The 15,998-nt window shown below is 38.9% G+C and overlaps 3 protein-coding genes across 3 annotated transcripts; 2 read left to right on the forward strand and 1 right to left on the reverse strand.

Annotated features, from left to right (window-relative positions):
* Positions 1–5,014: 5,014 nt before the first annotated feature.
* On the forward strand, positions 5,015–6,016 carry LOC141907278 (uncharacterized). The gene has a single exon (XM_074796880.1). It carries the CDS (start codon positions 5,015–5,017, stop codon positions 6,014–6,016), a length of 1,002 nt encoding a protein of 333 aa, XP_074652981.1.
* Positions 6,017–7,917: 1,901 nt separating this feature from the next.
* LOC141906652 (poly(A) RNA polymerase, mitochondrial-like) lies at positions 7,918–12,331 on the forward strand. Its single transcript, XM_074795928.1, has 8 exons — positions 7,918–8,190; positions 8,712–8,905; positions 9,170–9,388; positions 9,540–9,758; positions 10,179–10,396; positions 11,053–11,276; positions 11,689–11,748; positions 11,849–12,331. The coding sequence occupies exons 1-8, from the start codon at positions 7,977–7,979 to the stop codon at positions 12,214–12,216; spliced, it is 1,716 nt and encodes a 571-aa protein (XP_074652029.1). The 5' UTR covers positions 7,918–7,976; the 3' UTR covers positions 12,217–12,331.
* A 293-nt stretch (positions 12,332–12,624) lies between these two features.
* LOC141906653 (aldehyde dehydrogenase, mitochondrial-like) lies at positions 12,625–15,964 on the reverse strand. Its single transcript, XM_074795929.1, has 3 exons — positions 15,876–15,964; positions 14,758–15,622; positions 12,625–14,652 (listed from the first exon to the last, which is right to left on the reverse strand). Exons 2-3 carry the CDS (start codon positions 15,554–15,556, stop codon positions 13,883–13,885), a joined length of 1,569 nt encoding a protein of 522 aa, XP_074652030.1. The 5' UTR covers positions 15,557–15,622; positions 15,876–15,964; the 3' UTR covers positions 12,625–13,882.
* Between the last annotated feature and the right edge of the window lie 34 nt (positions 15,965–15,998).

Here is a 15,998-nt window from a genome sequence, read left to right on the forward strand (position 1 = left end):
GGGTTTAAATCAGCAATTGACATCAATGAATTTTACTCTGTGAAAAACAGGGTGGCTTGTAGTTTGAAATGACACGTAAATTATGATAAATCTGTCTGAAATGTTTTGCTTTCTTCACTTTGTTTCAGCCAAACTACATCTCAGAAAAATTGGCCTGAAGAAGACACAAGTAGATGAATACTGATCGACCCATTTGCTGATGAAAACTGCAGAAGCCCAAATGAGTAGTTGAGGAGCCAGCAACGGATTAATCACTCAACGATGGATTCTTCTACAATCGGTGATTTCTATAAAATATTTTATCAGGAGCAGCAGAGACTATAGTGAATCTTATAAACACTGATTCAAGCAACAAAGCTAATGGATTATCTCATAAACACTGATTCAGGATAAACACTGTTTTAAAAGCAGCAAAGACAATAGTGTATCTTATAAACACTGAGATCCAGGAGCGGCGAATACAATAGCGGGTTTCTGTAGTAAAGTATTGAGTTTTTTGCTTATCACCTTTTTCAAACCAGTCTGATGGATAATATAGTGTTTTCGAGGAAACTATTTGATAATGTTTATGCAATGTGAGAGTCTAATAAAAGCTAAGCTCCATTAATGCACGATTTTGGTCTTCAATCCTTGGTCGATAGATAAGTCAAGTTAAGTTAGTCACTAGGGGTAAATGGTCGTGTTGAGTGCCTAGTTTTGACTCGTAGGTCTGTTGAGTTAACTCCTAAACTGAGATATAGTTTCAACATAAAGTTATAGCTAGGACTAATTTTGAACGTTTTAACATCGTTTATAGCTGTTTGAACTTCTTTTATTTTAATGGGTAAATCCATATCACGAGATGGCTCTCGTGAATGATCACTTATCTTCAAATCGGGTGTATAATGATTATTAAGGAGTGGCAGTGAATCAGTAGCGCTTTCTTAAAATGGGCCCAGAACTTTACAGTGAAAAAAATTCCTTGCAGTTGTAAATAGAGCAGTATAAATAATACATAACTACAAACTACAAGTACATAAATTAATTCTAAAAAATAAATAAACCAATAAATAATCAATAGAATAAACAACAATACAAACAAACAACAAATTAATATTCTATTTACATGAAAAGGCATTTTTTCAAATGTTTATCAACAAGGTTCTTAATTTATCGAACAACCTTCCCTAAGGATAGCGAAAACCCGAAATCTTTTCTGTTGTTATTCAAAGCATTCTATCAACTCAGTTATTGTAATGAACAAAACAAATGACCATAAACCTTAACTAAATCGAAAACATTTAAAAAAATAACTGATATGATAGAATGCTTTGAATAACTGTGATGAAAGATCGACCCATCCTTTCAACTAGCCGCGCTCAATCTCTGCTGTGACTGTTTATCGTTATACAGGGTAGACTTAATATCTCAAATCTGGTACATACATTTTTTACTTTTTAGAAAGAATTTAAAAAAGCTATAAACTTAAGTTATTGATGTTATTGATAAGTTACTGATTGTATAATTATGTTGAGGCTGCCAGGAAAAACGTCAGAATACTTAGTATGTAATGTCAAGGTGTTTGGAAATCTTTAAGACAAGGCAAAATTGGCAAAATTCTTGTTTTCTAGTGAAAGTAATGATTAATTGACACAAAGAGTTCCAGAGTGAATCTGAGTTTCTCATCTCTAGTTTTAATGCTTTTATGTTGGAGACTGTTATTGTAACACAGTTCCCGTGTTTGTAAATTAGGAACTTGCATGACGATTCCTTGGTTAAGATATTATTGTTGTGTGAATAAAACGATGTACATTTTCATCATTCATGTTAAAACTTTTCAGTTGTAAAGTTTTATAGCAAAAATTCCACTTTGGTGTTTTTCAGTGGTTCATAAAATACTATTTTTTATTAAGATCCTTATGGAAAATGGAGGAGCAGTCTCCTGACAAATGACGATATATGAAGTGTTAATTAACAGATTGTGCTAGCTGTATTCAAATTGACAGGTGAACAATTTCATCTTGTTAAATGCATACCTCCAAAATACTTTGCATTAAATGTAACATGTGAGAAAATGACCAATTTGATCATGTCTGTGCAAAGGTGGCAAAACTCTAATTATCTAGTAAAACAAAGTTGATTAAAATTAAATCAAAGACTGTTTAGTTAATCATAAGCTTTCCAGTTTGAATTTGTGGTTTTATCTCTGGTTTCAATGTTTTATGTTTTATATTGGAGACTTTTTTTTGAAATACAGGTCACGTTTTTGTAAATGACTGAGGCACTTCCTCAAGGACATAAATACCTGTCATTTAGGTATAATCATTGTTGTGGGGATAAAATGACATGTTCATGTCAATCGTTCGTAAAACACTGATTTATTAAGGCCCTAATCGAATATAGTTGAGCTTTTCTTGATAATTGAGATGTCATTTGAAAAGTTGACATGATAGGTTTATATTTCATGAAATATAACAAAGTGTCGGTTATATTGACCTCATGAATTGTCAAATTCATAATCTTAGACTTTCAGACTAGTCCTTTTTCGGTGTTTTATGGATCAAAGTTTACAACTCTTTGTGTATTTTTGTTATTTTCCCATTGATGCGAATTGTATGAATCAGCTGTAGTGGAAATGTATCATATATAAAGACTTATAAACACCTTACATGTAACTTTTGTGATTTTAAAGTTAGTACAATTTCATACATAGTAATAGAAATAAAATTGCTATTAAAATCTGAGAAAATTAGCTAAAAGTTAATAATTTGATATGTGAAAATAAAATGATGTAAAGAATGTAAATCAGATTGATTAATCCTACGCTTTCCAGAGTATTTGGCCAGGTTTATCTCTGGTTTTAGTGCGGGGGCCATGGACAATTGAGTCCATGGTTGGGCCATAGACTTTTTTGTTTTAGAGTCTATGTTTGGTCCAAGGGGCGTATAAACACTCATTAATAGTTTATAAGCCTATGGTGGGTTGGACAATTTGTTTTTTGAACATCTACGTGTTTGAGGAGCTTACGTTATAATTCCTCGAGCAATCCTGGCATTTTGTATAATTGTTGTATGAGAATAAATATGATTTTGAAATTTGTCATTCGTTGAGTTAAGCAACAAGTGTTACTGAAACGAAGCACTACTAAATAAAAAGACTATATGCACCAGAGAAAACCGACCAATTTACGTTTCAGATGCATTTGTTTATATCTGGTATTGCATACACTCATTGGCAGAGGTGGTTGAACACACAGATAGCGCCCCTAGTGATGATTTCTAATGAGTGCAATAGCTCATCGGACTTCGTTTTAGTCATGCATAGTTCTTACACCTCATAGGTGCATAGGTGCATAGGTCTTAGTTTTAGTAGTGCATAGTTTTGATAACACCCCAATTTCACTGCCCTTCTATTAAATTCACTGCTTTTCACGGCCGGTCCGTGAATCATTTAAACCCTGGCAGTTCGACTTGATTCGAATTGTGGGACTTCTTCGCAGTGTACACGGATTAGAGTGTTACATTCGACTACGAAATAGATTTTATTTCTTATAATAAAAAATAGATTAAATCTTTTTCATGTCCCATCCCTCTATAGATCCTGCCTCTTCTAGCTATTCAAATAAAAAAATTATTTCACTCAAGTGAGAATTTGGCATTTGGCCCATTCAAAATGTTGCACCGATGGTTTGAAAGGGAAGATAGTATTCAACATAAAATCTTGAAATGTTGCGAAATAACTAATTACGTCGAACAAGCGTATAAGTCTCAAATTAATACGACTATATGATATTAATGGATATAAAAACGATGCAGGCTATTAGGGAGCGAGGAAATACTGGACATCCCTGTAAGTCTACATTCCAGTACCTATTTAGCCCCTACAATCCTGGATCAGTTCCCAAGTCCAAGGTCTAGTCCCATAATTCTGGACCCAGGTCTACTGTTCCGGACCCAGTTCCACTGTTTCTTGACCGACTTCCACCGTGGACCCAATCCCACAGATTCACAGTCCTTCTGTTCCGGATCCAGGTCCACTGTTTCTTAACCCATATTCACAGTTGGCAGCAGCCCTGCGCCCCTCTGCATCCGCCCCTGAGAATTTAGAGTTGGTGTTGGTGTATGATTCTGGTGCCAAGGGGGATATATTGGAGCTGGCGATCACCTCTCACCAGGGCGTTTGTCGATCAATGGCCCCACGCCCTCTCACCAGACCGCGACCCAGTCGCTGTAGAATTTACTGGAGCAGGAAATTAAAATAGTGACATTCTGAAAAAGTAATCTTGTGCCGCACTGATTTCGTGCTACATCTATAATATCACTGACTCCCCACTGCGTTGAACACGGCAAAATTGATTTCGAATTCGGACACCTTGCGCAGTGAAAATAATTGGCGAACACCATAATCACAACGCAAGACGTGCAAATTAGAGTTAATCAAACGATGATTATGAGTAATTTAGAGTTATTATCGACAATGAATTAATTAGTCTATAGCGTGAGTTGCTTATAAAAGCTGCGGGTTTCTAATCAATGAATAGGCGCCACTCTACGTTTATTCAGAGATGAAAACATCATAAACGGGCGGACGCTGCTTGGAGTATGCTGCCGAATTCACATGTGTCTAAAGTCACCTCTTCACTTCTATCCAGTTCATCACAGTCATAGTTTCATTTACTTCAATACGAAGTGCCGGTGTCCGACATTTACTTTAATCGTCCATCTTTCTAATACATCGATAAGTTATTCCGTAAAATATGTATTGAATGTATTGGATGCAAAGTGGCATCTCAAATCTTCGTCATTTTTTATGATTTCTGCTACCATTATTGTTGGTTTTGAACTCAAAGGGTGCATCTCTTGTTGATTTATTTGGTTAATACACAACATTTCGAGCGTTTCATCGAGATTTTCATCGAGCGTTTTTTAACTCATCGTTTTATATTTGGCTCATCGATCAAAAGGTCCTGTTAAATTACGCTTTTTGTCGGATGTGTGATTTTCTTATATAGAATCGACATTTCACGGATTCGATCATGGTTGTATTAGCACCGAATGTATCTTCCGACGTTCATTGGGAGGTGCCTTACTGGGGTACGTTCTACGAGGTATATCCCCGCAATCCGCACAGTAAATCGCACGAATGGGCGCTGAAAGTCGCTATACCAGTCGTATGTATATTCGGATACGTCGGAAACACGATGAGTTTTATCGTTATGTGTCGCAGACGAATGAGACGTCAGTCGTATGCCGCCTATTTGATGGCACTATCGATTGCCGACAACGTATCTTTGTCCGGATTCTTTTTAGCCTGGGTGAACACGATGTGTCTGATGTGGACTGGAGATTTATGCGTACAGCGTCGCAGCACCACGTCGTGTAAACTGGTCGAATACGTCATACACGCGCTACAGTGTCAAAGTTCGTTTTTGGTCATCGCAGTTTCGGCCGAACGTCTGGCGGTGGTGCGTTTCCCATTGATCGCTCCTCAGCTATGCACCCCAAAGACGGCGAGATGTATCATTTTTGTGTTGACTTTAGTCGTATTGGCTATGACCGCGCATATCGTTATCAACGTGCACTACGACTCCGACTTCGGCTGTTACATGGAACTGTGGGCTTTCGAGATTTATGCGTCGTGGGGTCTCAGCTATCTGGTTGATATTCCATTAGTAGCAGTATTTCTTATCAACATCGGAATTGTTTTTACATTGTGGCGCTCGCGTGGCTTCGGAGCCAGCGATTCGAAAACGGTAAAAACCCAAAAAGTCACCCGTACGATTCTTTCCATATCGATAGCGTTTATTGTATTGAATGTCCCTGTGCGGACAGTAGCGGCGTTAACGGCTGTCGACCCAAGTTCCGAAGCACTAATCGCCCCACTCAACGCATCGCAGATGACCTTAATGGCAAATTACGCTGTTAACTTTTACCTGTACGTTATCACTGGAAATGATGTAAGACAAGTTGTCAGAAGCATGTTCTGTTCGTCTTCGTGCACTTTTGGAAAGACCAAAAGCTCTAGCACGGATAATTGAGACGAAATTTCTTCGGTACTCTCGCAAGACCAGGCTTATGGAAGATGGCGTCTTAAATAATAACATAAATACACAAAATAATCTTGACACGAATCTATATTTATTTCATCCGAAACAAAAACTTTTCATCCGAAACAAAAACAGAGCAGCAGAGAAATCTTTTTGCCGCGCTTGGACACGCTGGTGTACGGTTCAGATGGTAAAATTAGATCTTGTACATTAAAAACCATTAACGGCGTGACAAACCGTCAAATTGATAATATAAATTGTGTCTACTTGAAGTACAGTCAGCCCCCGATATACCACGCACATCGGTGCAGAAGGATTTTGGTGGTATAGAGTGTATGGCAGTTAATCGGGGGTGTTTTACTATATGTATTTATATAGAGATGTGCAGTGAGAAAACCTGGCGGTAGGCCGCGGGGGTGCCGGTATTTGGGATGGCCGCGGTAGGAGGTTGACTGTATTTTAAGTCGTCACGATCGCCCGGCATGTGTAACACGCGGAACGGTCTACAAACTTCAATGAAAACTCTCTGCTACCCCCTTCCTCTACTCCCACCATTCCCCTCCAACCCCCTGAATCCGGGGAATTCCTCGAGCACGTAATCTGGCATTTTCTATATTTGTTGTATGAAAATAAATATGATTCACGTTAAAACCTTTCAATCGTTTCATGGTTTTTAGCAAAAAGGTTGATTCAAATGAAGCCCTTTGGGCTTGGCTCTGCTTTGTTTTCATCGTTTTTTCTACCATGAGTTTTCTTCGAATAGATAACATTGACTTTTATCACTTGTGGTGACTCTTTCTCATATTCGATAAGTTTGAATTGGTCAGTGGTGGTCAGTAATAAGTATGAACTTATTAAAGAAATTTGAATAGAACAGCGATCAGTGGCTGAACTCATCATACCCCCGGCGCGCAATTTAAAATGACTGATATATTATGGCTGCTGACCTAGCTTTATCTCCCGATAGCTGTCATCATAAAGCAATTCTGTAGTTTAAGTAGCAATAAAAAGCGATAAATATCTCAGAAATAATAGATCCCCGAAAAGTGGATGTATTAGGATCGTAATATCGGCATGTCACTCTTAGTGTACGATCGACAGTCCTGTGTCTCCTTCTAATGTCTATTTCAACCTGACTTGAGAGCATTCCGGGTGGCCTAGCTCGCTCATTTTTGGTAGTACATACCTGATAAAGGTCTTTGTAGGACCAGACAGGACTGGCAGTCGACCTAAATCATCATTTTTTAATCCATTTGAAACCGTTTGAAGGATATCCAAAAAGACTTCACTGAAAGGGGTTAAATGAAGAGAAGTGACTCCATGATTTGAAAGTTTAACAATATTTTTTCATGCCTACACACCAAACTTCAGTGTATGCATGGAAACATATTGTTAAACTTTCAAATCATGGAGTCTATTTTCTCTCATGGACCCCTTTCAATAAAGACTTTTTGGATATCCTTCAATACAGTTTCAAATGGATTAAAAAACGATGTTTAAGGTCGACTGTCTGGTCATACTTAGACCTTTATCAGGTATGTACTACCAAAAATGAGCGAGCTAGGCCACCCGGAATGTTCTCAAGTCAGTTGAGACATTAGCACGGGTTGCATTTGTGAGAGATCTTTCTCTCTACTATATAAAATTATCAGGCTTCTTCGTGCACCTGGTCGAGTGCATCCACCATTGATAAATGTTGTAAATGTTGTGAGTGGAAAAACATTTTTTGATTAGTTGTGTTTTGTATGGTCTAAGCTTTCAGCACAATAATCAATTAAACTTAATTTAATTTTTTTGCAACAGGCCAATTTCCATATCCGGATTTTAGCAATTCAACATGTATTACAGCGACAGATGAACATATTTGTTTTGCTGTGAAATTGAAAAAAAAATATTTTCATGTCGTGAAAATGATGTTTCAGCCCCAGTAAAACCGAAATCTACGATATTTATGATGTTTTCCCTGTTTTGCCGTTGTCAGTCAATACGCACAATAGATTCTATCCAGCGAATCGTCTCATATCGTTACTTTCCCGGGCAAAAACTCGTCACTTCTACATTTACTACTACTACAACAGCAACACGAACTGGTAGTGGTACCTCATCAAATCCTGTTGCCTCGCTGCCAGTTGTTGTCGATGTTTGTAGGAATTTCTACAGCACCAGTAAGTGTAGTTACATGTGAATGGAGCTATTGATATTTCCAAAAACCCTGCCTCTCTTATGTGTAATAAAAGTTTTAATTTTAGATTGAAAAACAAAGTTTGTTAGTATTTTGTGATGTCACAGTGTGTGGAGCCAGCGGCCATTATCTTTTTAAACGCATCAATAGCAAGACGTTTTTTCTTGGATTTATTGCAGAATAACCACTCAAAACACAAATACACTATCAAAAACCCCAGGAACTGTATCCCAAGCCCATCGGCGAGTGCCTGTGGACTGTGTGCCTTCCCGGACCCCCTGTCCCTGCGATCATCGATTAGGGGAAAATTGGCCCAAATTCATGACCATAAAATACTGTTATTTTTTAAACTTATAGGTTCAGGTGATAGTCCAAGTATCATTTGAAATTACTCTTTATCCAGAAATTTAGTTGGATTGATTTCGTAAGGAACTTGGCATTTAGGGATTTATTGAGCCACATACTTGATTTGTGAATGATTTTAGTGATCTTATGTCATTTCAGCATCTAAATCAGTATCCACAACCGGTGGAGGCAGGCAGTCTTTTTCATTTCAACAAATCTATCGTAATCGTAAAGCCGAAGCACGGTGTAGCGTTCTGATCCAGGTTGCCAATAAACTCAGCTGTAATGAGTTGTATAGAATTTGTCAGAATGTTGGCACCATTAAAAAGATGTATTACGGTTCAAACAGAAAGGTTAGTTCAGCGCTCCTGTTCTGGTTACTTAGCACTCGAATTAAGCTTCTATGGTGAAAAGCAACCCTTGGGCTGAGTTTCATGGAAAGGATTAACTTTAATTTAGAAATCAACAAAATCTAGGGAGAAATTCAATCAAGCTCAAGTGGCTTTCATATTATTCATTAAATATTTTTTTGAAATGTATGAACAATTTTATAGTATCTGTGGTTGAAGATCCTATTTATAGATTGAATACTTGTAACGATAGTATTTTCTTTTTAGGATTATGTTCTGGTTGAATTCAACGATGAATCATCAGTTGAAACTCTCCTCTCTCAAGCCACACATTTCCCGGACACGGCTAAAGTACCGTGTAGAACTAGAATGTTATATTTCGGTCGGCCGAAAATTGATAATCATTCGACCTTATCAGTTACGGCTCCTGTTGAATTTGAAGCGAATAAAGGGTGTGACATGACAGCTTTACAACATGCAACATCGGTTAGTACGGAACATTCCTTCCTGCTCTAAAATACATCTATTGCAGGAAAGTATCTGAATTTCAGCACTGTTAAAAACATGCTTCCTATCAATAGGTTTCACTGATGTAGGTTGAATTAAATTCAATATGGTTTTCATGGTTTCTTTTTAGGTAACCGGACAAATCAATTTATATTATCAATCGGAGAGACAGACAGAGATGGGAACGAGGTTGAGATATTTTCTGTGCACGCTATTAGAGGATGCATTTCGAGGATTATTCCCGGGTGTTGAGGTTTTTCCTTTTGGTTCATCGGCGAGCGGCTTGGCTCGACATAACAGCGATCTGGATATCATACTGAGTTTAGGACAGCAGAATTCAAATGCTAAAGTTAGTATAAATACCAGTCCTGAATCGCCAATTCATGCAGGTATCATCATACTGGAGCCTGGGACCATCCCATTGGACTTTCATGTAGTTTGAAATGTGCTGATGAGATATGAATTTCAACCTCAAGAAAACCTGTCAATCTTTAGGATTGATCAGGCTTTAAGAAATGATACCTTGTTTCTCTGAATCAGACGTGCGGCCTGATCATTTTGTAAACTGCAATAAAATTTGTAATCAGTTCATATCTATAGCTGCCTGATATGGTTAGCTTGATAATGATTTATAAAAATCAATGTACAGGCTTATATAGGTGGCCGGGTCAGCGTTTAAGCTCAGCAGAAATGAGAAACAAGGTATCAATTCGATAACGTAATCACAGTACGTAATTACAGTAGATCAAACATCGAACTCATTTTTCAGGCTGATTCAAATCTTCGTTTCATGACGCGTAAACTCCACCCCGACGAGAATCATAATAAACAGTTCACAAAACGAACATTAGACGTGATCGCGAACACGTTGGATTTATTTCTACCGCAGTACGAGCAAGTACAAAGTATCCTGAATGCTCGAGTGCCGATCGTTAATTTCAAACACGACGCAACGAATATCACCTGCGATTTGTCACTTAATAACAGGTAAGTATCAATTGTTTATTCACCGAGAAGAATTGAAACATCACTACAGTAGACTCAGCTTGAGTCGGATCCGATTAACTCTGATCCAGGAAACTTCAGGTAGTCATAAAAATCAAGGGTAAACTTAGGGAATTTGACTAAATTTACAAAAATCCTGGATTACTCAGGGAATTTTGATGTGATTGACTACGGGTTTCTTTATCTGCGTGATTCATAATGAATGGTTCATTCCAAAGCAAGAAGTGGCCATCTTGGGATAACCGTTCAACTAGTTGAAATATTTTTTTTCACAGGGTGGCCACTGACCTGGAAAACTCAGGGAATTTGGATAATACTATTGACCACGTGTTTTTTTATCGTACATGTTTCAATGGAAAGTGAATAAATTGTGATGTATTAAAACCCAGGTATTTCGCTGATTCACTCAGGGTATTTTGTGTAATCACATTGAAAAATCAGGGAAAACTCAGGGGATTTGTAAATGGCCACCTTGTGTGACACCAAGATATCCAACTTGGATACAGACACATTTTTAAGTCCCAAAAAGTCCAACTTGAGTGGAGTCTACTGTATTCATTTTAGCTGAAATGTTGTTGTACTTTGATTTCATGTACCCATGTATAAAATTCGTTCTGCATTTTTGTTTTATTTAACAGATCGGGAATACTGATGTCCGAAGTTTTGTTTACGTTGTGTCAGTTGGATTCTCGATTTCGTTCGCTGTTGTTCATACTCAGAAAATGGGCGAGCAACAAAGGGTTAACGTTGACTCGTCCGGGGCCGCGGTTTTCAAACTTTATGCTCGGATGTTTAGTGATACACTTTCTACAAACTCGACCGGTTCCGATTCTCCCTCCTTTAAACCGCATCATATCTAAAGGTAAATAAAAATTTTGGGGAGACTGAGCAGATCCAGACGGGAGCACAAGGAGCAATGTTGTCCCGTCGCAAGTTTACCATGCCCTTTTGAAAATATTATGGCAATATATTTCGAAGAACTTTTTCCTCCTACAACTGATAAGACAGCAGTCTGCAGCGCAAGATTTAGATGATATTCCCATAATGTCCCTCAAGTGCCTAGAAATTGTGTGAAAATGCGCTGATGTTTCAAAATTTTCTAGATCCTTGTTTTGGCTGCGTGGATACTCACTTAACTTGCCTTTTTCGGTATATATGCCCTTTTCATTTCTTCGTGCTCCTGTCAATCTGCCCCCGGATCCACCCCTGGTAGTGGTTTCTATTTAGTAGTGCTTGATTTCATGATATATATATATTCATTTATTTACATGTAGATAATGAGATTTTGACTGAATATTGGACTCTACCGAAATCTGAGAATCAAGAGGATTTAGGTGAGAAATCTTTCTATTTCCGACCTATTCAATAGTTGGTCTGCTTAGACAAGAGAATTGCTGTCACTTTTTCCAAATGCATTATTACTTTTTCTTTCAGGTGAACTTCTGCTCGGATTTTACGAGTATTTTGCGAACTTTCCGTTTCACAATCAAGCGATCTCGCTACTCGATGGCGTGAAAACGTTCAAACAGGAGCGAACATTTCAAGGAGACATGTTCGTGGAGAATCCACTGGACTCTAGTCATAACGTCACTCAGAACGTTCGTTTAAAGGAATTACAATATTTAAAAGCGTGTTTGAACACGGCCTATCAACAGTTAGGAAATACCTGGGAATGTAGCGATCACCCGTGGGGTATAATACCGTTGTTACAACAAGAGTTTTTTGTTAAAGACATCCATCTCGGAGTCCGGGCAAAAGACTTGTTCGCGACCATGCGAAATAAACTCGAAGATTCGTTATGATCAGAAATGACTGTGTCTAGATTTATATGAAATTATGAATAAAAACATTGATATGAGTTCAGTTGGTTCCTCAGTTTCCTTCCTTCCTTCCTTTTTGCAGTCACGTCACACGAACACCTCAAATGAATTGATCAATGAAATCATCTGAATTATTCGCCCTCCATCCTGAATTCCTCATCCTTAGAATATTTAAGGCTTAAAAAATAGATACCTTGTTTCTCATCTCTGCTGAGCTTTAAAGTTGACCCAGCTGACCCTGTACATAACTTGCCCATAACAGACCCTGCAGCTATTAGAAATGAACTAATTACAAATTTTATCGCAGTTTTACAAATATGACCCAGCCGATTAGGAGAAACGAGGTATCATTCTTTTTAGCCTGCCTAAAGATTCATCTTTCAGCGCTTAAACTCTGTGATATTAACACACTTTTATTTAGCTTCAAAATTACAGAATAAATCAAAATTTAGTTGAGCAATCGTGATAGTAATACTTTATAATCTATTACACACAAGTCTTATTTAGCTTTAATTCAAGTGAACATTATTGTGAACCTAATACAATGTATCTGAAAACATTTTGGCACTTGAGGTTTTTGATACATGTAGTTACTAAAAGTAACGCAAGAGAAGTTGTAGAAAATAAATCCATTGTTAGATCAGAATACAAAATTAATAAGTCTTGGTTAAAAGAATTGCAAACATGAATTTGTCATGGATACAATATCTGTCATGAAAACCTAGCCCTCATCCGAGCATCGCAATTTATCCTGATGTGCAGTTCAATGTGAATTGCCATTCAAAGCAGTAAGTTGTAATAAGCGGTAATGGATTTTAATGGACTGAATTTCCAGATTTATCTGTAATTATTGCAAGGTGTGAATTATGCACATAAAATTCATCAGACAGACATGTATAAATTGAGATACAAGATAGGCTATTTGACATTCAGTGTTTTAGTGGAGGAATGTTTCTTAAATAAGGTGTGAATTATTGCAAGGTGTGAATTATGCACATAACGATCGGAGTCCGGGCAAAAGACTTGTTCGCGACCATGCGAAATAAACTCGAAGATTATTGCAAGGTGTGAATTATGCACATAAAATTCATCAGACAGACATGTATAAATTGAGATACAAGATAGGCTATTTGACATTCAGTGTTTTAGTGGAGGAATGTTTCTTAAATAAGAGAAAATAAACTTCGAGTTCAAATAGACAACGATCGATGACAGAGGGAAGGAATTCTTGTCTTAAACCCACACCAGCTTTAATGAGCAAAATCCATAATAATGTTTAAATGACAAATGCGTCATTGACAAGACAGAAAAAACATTGAACACAGCACAGCAAAATTTGTGTATGAAATAAATTGAAAAAAAAATAAAATGAAATTTTTATAAGACTGGAAGATATGATTTTTTCAGACTTTATTACAAAAAACCAAAGTTTGAATTTTTCAAATTCTTTTAAAAAGCACATTTTGATATTGTTAGCACATGATAGTGTATTCCTCAATTCTTAACCTATGATATGAAGATCTTTAGCGCAATCTAGGCTAATCATATTTTTATCTTTACTAATCTCTTAATATAAGATTAAGCATAAGTGAAGATTGACGTCATCCCAAATACTAAAGGGAGACTTGTGCAAACTTGTACGGGGTACTTAAGAATTTTTCTGAGGGATCTTAATAGTGACGCATTTAACCTCGGAATACGCTTCCAAGCCGTATTCTCCGAGTTCACGACCCATACCGGACATCTTATACCCACCGAATGGTGCAGCTGCATCGAACGCGTCGAAGCAGTTGACCCAAACGGTACCAGCGCGCAGGTTATTCGCCAGGTGCAACGCGTGGTCGAGGTTTTTCGTTTGCACCGCTGCCGCCAGACCGTAGATCGTTTTGCCGGCGCGTTCGATCAATTCGTCCATCGTTTTGAACTTGATCAGTTGTTGAACGGGTCCGAAAATCTCTTCTTTCGCGATCGTCATTTCGTCTGTGACGTCCGCGAACACGGTCGGCTGCACGTAGAAACCTTTATCGCCCATTCGTTCGCCGCCGACGAGAAGCTTCGCGCCCTCTTTCTTTCCGGTGCCGATCAGCGCTAGGATCTTGTCCATCTGCTCGCCGTCGACTTGCGGGCCTTGTTCGTTAGTCTCGATGAACGGGTCGCCGACCGAGCGTTTCTTTGCGCGTTCCACGCTCGCCTCGACGAACTGATCGTAGATATCCGCGTGAACGAACGTACGAGACCCGGCGCAGCAGCATTGACCTTGATTGAAGAACAGCGCGAAATGACTCGTCTCCACGGCTTCGGCGATGTCCACGTCGTTCAAGATGATGTTCGGGCTTTTGCCGCCGAGTTCCAAAGTCATCCTTTTCAGGTTTGACTCGGCAGCCATCTTGGCGACGAGCTGACCGACTTCAGTAGAACCTGAAATCATAGATGCGTTAGTTTTAAAACTCGATTAACAACAATTAGAATTATGGGATCATACCTTGTTATGGTTTTAGATTCAGACTAGTGAGATGTGTTTACCTGTAAAAGCTACTTTGTCAAGATTCATGTGTGAAGCGATTGCGGCTCCAGCAGTTGGTCCATATCCCGGTATGATGTTAATGACACCAGGGGGAAACCCAGCTTCAGCTGTCAAGGCCGCGACGTGGTTCGCGCTAAGAGGGGTTTGTTCGGCCGTTTTCATCACCAATGTATTACCCATCGCCAGCGCTGGACCAAGTTTCCATGCTTGCATCAGCAACGGGAAATTCCACGGAATAATCTGTCCGCAAACGCCGACCGGCTCGTGTCGAGTGTAGGTGAAGAAATCGCCGCGAACTGGAATCGTTTTACCGTGATTCTTATCGGCCCAACCCGCGTAGTATCGGTAGACTTGGATCGACAGTTGCAAGTCGGCGGCCTTCGCTACGGCGTAGGGTTTACCATTGTCGAGCGTCTCCAATGCGGCAAGATGCTCCAAATCTCGCTCCATCAGATCGGCGAGCTTGTGCAAAAGTCGACCGCGATCTGCAGCGTCCATTCGTCTCCACGGCGATCCCAGACGGAATGCTTCGTTGGCCGCTTTGACGGCGATGTCGACGTCGGCTTTGTCGCCCTCGGCAATTTCGCAGATTTTTTCACCAGTCGACGGGTTTATCGTCGGAAATGTTTTGCCGCTGACAGCATCGACCCATTCATTGTTGATGAATAGTTTAGTGTACTCGACCGGGACGGTATCGTGGGATGGTGCAGCAGCTGCCTTCGTTGACATGGTGGCGATGGCATGTTTGCGCAGTGGGGCGAGTCGGCTGCTTGCGGATAGGAAACGAGACAGAGACATCTTTTTGGTAGAATTTACTGCTGAGCGTAGAGTAGGCCTAGGTGTGTCGTCAAGGACAAGGTCAGTCTGCAAAAGATAAAAGCGAAAGTGAAAGTAACTGAACTGCGCATGACTAAATAATCAGAATGAAAAAAAAAAAATTGAAATGAAACTGAAAGTCAAAATTAATGTTGCATGCAGCAGCATACTTTAATTAATTTGTCAAACTTAACAACTTTACTTATTCTTATAAGAATCAAGAATCAAGATAGACAGTTGAATTTAGTTGACAATCACCAAAACAAGTAAAAAATTGCGTTAATTATCTGTGAAGGCGTACCCGTATAAATGGCGACGCTATCTATCCTATTTAAAAACAGCAAACCTGTTGGCAACTGACCCGATAAGTCGAATACCATTACATGCTGCCACCTAGCGCCGGGTGTCGATAAAATCAAAACCA

The sequence above is a fragment of the Tubulanus polymorphus genome, chromosome 6 (genome assembly GCF_964204645.1).
Source record: "Tubulanus polymorphus chromosome 6, tnTubPoly1.2, whole genome shotgun sequence".
Taxonomy (NCBI): domain Eukaryota; kingdom Metazoa; phylum Nemertea; class Palaeonemertea; order Tubulaniformes; family Tubulanidae; genus Tubulanus; species Tubulanus polymorphus.